Here is a 6,588-nt window from a genome sequence, read left to right as displayed (position 1 = left end):
CAACTTTGTATCACACATGCAAAATCTCAAATCAGAGATCAATTGGAGGAGAACGTGAATATCAACAAGAGGTCCAGGCAATTTGAGTGAGACTAAAGCATGGCCATCGTTTGCCGTGAACTTAAAGACAGTGGCAGGCTTCTCGCAGGCAGGCTCAGATCTGGAATCTGGGGTCACACTCAGACGTAAACATGAACCACCCGACTGCTGCGGATGGTTGAGTTAATGGTTCACGCAGCCTGGAAGCGAGCTTTGTTCTAAACACAACATGGTTTTCTGCTGCCCGTCAAAAGGTGCCGCTGGTCACCTGAGGCGTGTGATGAGAGGATGCGGGAGGGGGCTGTAGGTACATTGCTGACTGCTACAGACTCCAGCCCCTTCTGTACTGGCCGCCTGTGCTTCCGGCTCTGAGCGGCAGCTCGCCTGTCTGCCCCCTTGTGCGTCCGCCTGTCTCCCCCAACCCAAGGCTCTTTGAGGCTTTGTTTCCAGCGCTTGGCCTGAGGCCTGGAGAATAATAGTTCTTTATAATGCAAATGAATAAATGAAACCAAGACTCCTACTTCTGTAGGAGGAAAACACGGGTATCATAACTAGTTTCAGTTTCTGCAAAGCTCCTTTAAAACGTAAAAATAACCCAGAGTATTCTTGTCCGGGGGACTGGGCGGAGAATGTCCCCATCTTTGACCTTTCCTGCCAAGAGGGACTTCAGCGGCACCTAGGGCCAGCTGGCGAGCATCTGGCACACGGGGATGAAGGAAGACTCCGTCTGTGACTCAGGTCTACTTGTCACCACTTAATCATTTCCAGTAGCATTTGGAGTTTCAGGGCAGATCCCCTCCAGCGCCCAGCCATCAGCATTTCCAGAGCCCGGAGGAAGGTCTCCGATTGCTCAGCCTGGAGTCCGTTCCTTCCTCAAGAGCAAACCCCTTACTTCTGGAAGGAGCTTGGCACTCATGACCCACAAAGGAAATTTATCCTGCCGGGTGAGGCAAGTAGAAAGAATCAAGGAACTAAATTCAAGGAAGTTGCTGACGTGACTTTTTATTCCTACCCTGTGTCACTTCCGTCTTTCCCAAGGCTCCCTTACCTGTCCCCACAGGACCTTTAGCTTCGAGGAGAAACTCAGTGTGGAAACGAAGGCTCTTGGCCTACTGAATTGTTTTCTTTGAAAATGTTTGTTCTTGTTTGCTTAGAAATGGGAAGACTTCCTACAGATTGAATGTTTCCATGTATAATTTTTCCTTTTGGGAACTCTAAGCTCCACCTACCCAATTGACATGATGGAAAGAAAGAGGAAAAAAAAAGGCAAGAAAACAAGAGGCTGAATATGATAGCACACACCTGTAATCCCTGGGAGGCTGAGGCAGGAGGATCACAAATTTGAGCCCAGCCTGAGCAATTTAGTGACTTAGTAAGACTCTGTCTCAAAATGTAAATATAAAAAAGGGCTGGAGATGTAGCTCAGTGAGAGGCCCTGGGTTTAATTGTCAGTATGGAAGAAAGAAAAGAAAGAAAGGAGAGAGGGAAGGAATGAGGGACAGAAGGAAGGGAAATCAAACATCGAAGCAGGGAACCAGGGCTGACTTAATCCTTCACTAGGCCCAGCTACCTTGGGGTTTTTGCAGATAGTGGGGCCCAGCCTGAGGGTGGGATCTTGAAGAGAAAAGCTGTAGCCTAGATAGATAGAGCAGTGGGCATTCAGGGCTCAGAAGAAGCCCCTCCCTGCCGTGACCACGGAGAGGGATCGGCGGTATAGACCTGTAATCCCAGCACAGGGGAGGCTGAAGCAGGAGGATCATAAATTTGAGTTTAGTTTAGTTACTTAGAGAGTTCAAGGCCTGCCTGGACTTTAGTGAAACCCGCTGACAGCGATTAGCAAGGGAGGTCTGTAGGGAGGCCAAGGTCGGGGAGGCTACATCCCTTTGTCTTGTTTCCCCAACTTTCCAGCACGGAACTAGAGTGGACAGGCCTGGGCGAATCAGCACATGTTCAATGCCACTGCAGGGGCAGACAGGTCATTTCTGACTGAGTAGGAAGTGCTAAGGGCGTCATTCCAAAACTGCATGGCCAAGTTTCCAACCTTTGTTCTTTTGGGTACTGCAGTGTGGCTATCTCCCCCTCCCCCACTGTATCCGGTCTGAGCTGAACTCAAACCAACATTCACGTGGGAGCATTTGCACCTATGTTCAGGGGCTTTGGGATGGACAAGGACGTTCAGTGTGAGCTGGGACACTGTCACAAACAACCCAGGTGGGAAGATGGACTGAGGCTGCAGGAAGGGGACCCAGCTGGCTTTGACCAGCTCTGCAGCAATGCCCTTTCTGTAAAGGAACCAGCAAGTGTTGGGTCCTTCTCACCCTGAAAGGTGATCATGTTTATTTGACTTTGACCTCACTTGTACATCAGAAGGCTAATGTAATAATGCTATCTCCTTAGATATAAACTAGTGTACATAAATTGTGCTTATACATATTTCTGCTTTTTTTTTTTTTGAACAAGGATTAAACCCAGGGCCTTTGCACTGACCTATATCCTATCTCCCTTCTATTTTTTAATTTTAATACAGGGTCTCGCTAAGTTGTAAAGTTGCCTAGGCTGGGCTCAGACTTGTGATCCACCTGCCTCGGCCTCCCAGAGTACTGGGATTACAAGTGTGTGCCACCACCCTTGACTACCTCTTTGGATTTTAGAGAATGTCTTAAATCTCACGCCTTCCTACCTAGGCGAGAAATACACACCAAGGATAAAAGCACTAACCACGGAGTGTCTAAACCCACCTTCCACAAGTTACTGATTTATTGTGAAATCTGTAGGATCATTCAGTAGAATCAGTAGTCTGATTGAGCTAAAGAAGATTCTTCAAGCTTTTAACATTTTTATGCTACAGCCAATAGCAACATAGGTAGTCAGTGACTCAATGCATTTGAGCTTTACTGCCCGGAAACAGAATGTAAACCAGCTGTCTCCTGTAAGGTCACCTTGGACAGCCATTCCTTCTGAATTTGTTTTTCCACTGTGAAATACAGGGTGCTGGGCCATAGCTTGTATTTTTTAGAACTACATGGCTGGCACTCTGCTGGATCTTTTCATGCATTGGCTTGTGCAATGCTCACACCAGCCCACTTTTTAAATGGGAAAACTAAGCTTCAGAGGTAGAGCATTTGCTGACAGACATCAGGGCTGTCCCATGTTTGATTCCATGTCCCGAGGAACTTCTACTATTATAGGTGAAATCTTTCCCATTGCTATAAAATGAATTCAGAAGCTGGGCATGGTGGTGCACGCCTCTAACCCCAGCATTCTGGGAGGCTGAGACAAAAGCATCACAAGTTCAAGCCCAGCCTGGGCAATTTAGTGAGACCCTGTTTCAAAATAAAAAATAAACAGGGCTGCGGGTATACCTCAGTGTGAAAATTGCCAGTACTGCAAAACAAAACAAAAACAAACTACTGTCAGAATCCTCCTGTCCAGCATAATTTCCCAGAGAGGAAGTAGGGTCCCGAGATAGCCTAAGCCCAGGGGAAACAGAGGGACAGCGAAGAACCTGCCAGCCAGAGCCCAAGCAATCTTGCTGCCCCGTGCTGACTGCTACTTCCTACCATGCTTGCAGCAGCCTCCCTCCCACACACGGCCCAGGGCTGCCATAAAGCGGGGCTGGGAGGCTGTGAGAAAAACTCTTCTTTGAAAATGCTCCAAGCTGCCCGCCCCCGCCTCCACCCGAGCACCCAGCAACCTTCAGAATGGGGCCCCCTGACAGCCCCAAGACAGTGATCACCACAATTCTGTTTGTAAAAATCTGTTTAATAAATATACATCTCAGAGGTACCAAAATAATTACCAACAAAATACACTATCTACACTATTTACAGGAGGGCAACACAAACCCTGACAGGTCGTGACTTCTAACCTGCAGCACTGCCCACCCGGCTGTTACCCGTCAAGGGACATAACCAGGCTTGGCCACTAACTCCATGGTGATTCAATCTAAAGCACAATAAATAAATGTGGTCCTTTCATCAAATTTTGGGCAACTCTCCCCAAACCCCACCAAGGCCAAGTTAAAAAGAGGGTTGGCTTTGCCTCCAAAGATCTTCCTTGTTTCCCCATGCCAAGTTCACAAAAGTTACGAAAGGAGGGCTGATCCGCCGAGGTGCGTCTGGGGCCAGGACGTGTGTGGTGTGATCCTAAGAATACCCTTCGAACTTTTTTCTTTTCTTTTCTTTTTTTTTTTAGAAAAATAAAACTCTCTTTTTGTACAAATATACAAGTCCATGTCCTCCTTGATACTTTCCGCTCATAATGTCAGACGCTGACCTCCAAACACACAGTCATCATACGGCAGCTAAAAACAGAAGGAAAAAAAAAAAGACACGTTAAACTTACGGAACCCTGCCAAGGAATTTGGGCTGACCAGAGGGCTACTACTGGCAATCACTCAAGTATTCTTGGACTCCTTCTCCGTAACCAACATATAATGAACCTTACAGGAGGAGGAGGGGGGGAGCTTTCTTTTAATACTCCTCTGCTTTTAAAAAGCCAAGCTAGCCAGACACAGAGGCACATGCCTGTGATCCCAGCGGCTGAGGCAAGAGGATCAGTGAGTTCAAGCCCAGCCTGGGCTCTTTAGTGTGTTCAAGGCTGGCCTAGACTACATAGTAAGACCCTCAAATAGTCATTAAAAAAAAAAGTAGCTAAGCTATCCTGGGGGTGTAGCTCAGTAGGAAGCACATGCCTACCAAGTACGAGGGCCTGGGGAGTGAACCCCAAAATGTAAGCTATTAAAACCAGAAAAAGAGACACACTTGGGATACTAGTTATGAACAGTGAGGCTGGAGGACTAAGAAACCCCTAGGACCGGTGAGCTCCAGGGCCCCTGGAGGGCAGGGCCAGAGCGGCCCTCCCTGTTTCTGGCAGTGCTGAAGATGCTGACGCGTTAGACTCACCTCGTCCTCCGTGAACTCTGACTCTGTGTCGTAGCTCTCCTCATCCTCGCTCTCTGGCAGCATCTGGAGGGTTTTGAGGGTCAGCTGACCCAGCTGCTGCTGGATCTGGGTGCTCGGGCGGCCCCAGGTGAGCTGATACGGGGAGTAGCCTTGATAGGTGACTCTGTTGACGTCAGCCCCACACTTCAACAAGAGCGACACGAGGTCAGGATTCTGAAGGTCCACCGCGAGGTGGAGGGCTGTCCGGCCATTGCAGGGCTCCTGAGATCGAAGAAGATGGAGATGAGTTTGGACCTGCTGCTTGCAGCCAGAGCACGGAGTGTTGCTGCGGAGGAGCCCCTCCACCTGGCGGCAGGACGCACTCACCTGAGCATTGACATCAGCGCCCAAGGACACCAAGAGCTCCACGATGCCCAGGTAGCCATGGATAGAGGCCAAGTGCAGACACGTGTGGCCTGGAGGAGCAGAAGGCAGAAATGTATAAGCACTCATTCCACCCTTACACCTCAGAGAGAACCGTTCTCCTGTCCTTTCAGGGGACATGTCTGAGTTTTAAGAACTCAGTATTTGGGTTCTGGATGAAGTGTATAAAAATCTTTCTCACGGTGGGAGCTTAAGCTCTTGCCCTAAGTAGATCCACCACCCTGCCCGCCACACCGCCTATCCTCAGACAGGGCAGGCAGGACCTACCGTTGTAGTTGGTGGCCTGCAGGATGGAGTGGAGGTGCTGCGAGGTGCAGGTCTGCGTCAGCACTCCGACGCTGGCCAGGCAGCCCTGCTCGCAGGCAAGGTGTAGGGGGGTGTTTCCTCGAAAGTCCCGGAGCTCAGGATCACAGCCAGCTTCCAGAAGTGCCTGAGTAATTTCAGGCTGGTTGGTGATCACAGCCAAGTGCAGCGGAGTCTGCAGACGGAAGAGGAACAGGAAGAGGATAAGCCACGGGGCAAACCCACAGTCCGACTTCTCCAAGTTCCTGACATCTGCTTGCGGGCACTGCCCCTCCCAGGCAGGTACAGGGGGCCAGGCAATTCCAGGGGCCCCGGGGGGTCATAAAGACCACCAGATGGTGCGATGGCCTTCTCTCCCTGGGAGGCTGGCTGACTTGTGCGCGGAAGGCCAGGGCAGATGAGAATCAGTGACTGATAATGCAGAAAGGACGTGGGGGGCCTGTGCTACACCCAGCTCCACTTCGGGGTCGGGGTCAGAGCGGGCGCGGGCCCGGGGCAGCGGCGCACCTGCTGCAGGTTGTTCTGGAAGTTGAGGAAGGCCAGGTCTCCCTTCACCTGGCGGATCACTTCCATGGTCAGCGCCTTCTCTTCATGGATGATGGCCAAGTGCAGGAACCTGAGGGCGAAGAGGGAAACCCCCCGGGGTGGTGAGCGCGCCGCGTGGGGCCGGGCTGCGGGGTTGCGCAAGGCCGGGGTTTCTGGAGGCCGAGGCCGCGGTGTTTTCCGCGCGGTTATTATGAGCTGAGTGTTCCTGGCAGGCGCCCAGGGACTTTCCGGGCCCCACCCCCTGCGCGCCGGCGCCGGCCTGGCCCCCTCGCCCTCCCCCTCCCGCGGGCCGGAACGCCCTGTACTTCCCCTCCCGGCCGCGCGGCGCCCGCCGGGGCCCAGAAACTCCCGCCCGCCTTATGCAACCCTGCAC

The 6,588-nt window shown here is 51.4% G+C and overlaps 1 protein-coding gene across 1 annotated transcript in view; it reads right to left on the bottom strand.

Annotated features, from left to right (window-relative positions):
* Positions 1-3,780: 3,780 nt before the first annotated feature.
* The window catches only part of Nfkbia (nuclear factor of kappa light polypeptide gene enhancer in B-cells inhibitor, alpha), a 3,479-nt gene continuing 671 nt past the window's right edge, over positions 3,781-6,588 (bottom strand). Inside the window, exons 2-6 of the mRNA XM_005376922.2 lie at positions 6,177-6,285; positions 5,634-5,844; positions 5,310-5,398; positions 4,944-5,204; positions 3,781-4,342 (exon numbers count right to left, since the gene is read on the bottom strand). Of these exons, the coding sequence (XP_005376979.2) occupies positions 4,295-4,342; positions 4,944-5,204; positions 5,310-5,398; positions 5,634-5,844; positions 6,177-6,285 (718 nt within the window). The 3' untranslated portion in view covers positions 3,781-4,294. The remainder of the gene's footprint in view (positions 4,343-4,943; positions 5,205-5,309; positions 5,399-5,633; positions 5,845-6,176; positions 6,286-6,588) is intronic.

The sequence above is a fragment of the Chinchilla lanigera genome, unplaced genomic scaffold (assembly GCF_000276665.1).
Source record: "Chinchilla lanigera isolate Chin_1 unplaced genomic scaffold, ChiLan1.0 scaffold00008, whole genome shotgun sequence".
Classification (NCBI taxonomy): domain Eukaryota; kingdom Metazoa; phylum Chordata; class Mammalia; order Rodentia; family Chinchillidae; genus Chinchilla; species Chinchilla lanigera.
The sequence above is the reverse complement of the archived record's forward strand: the minus strand, read 5'-3'. Positions and strand labels throughout refer to the sequence as shown.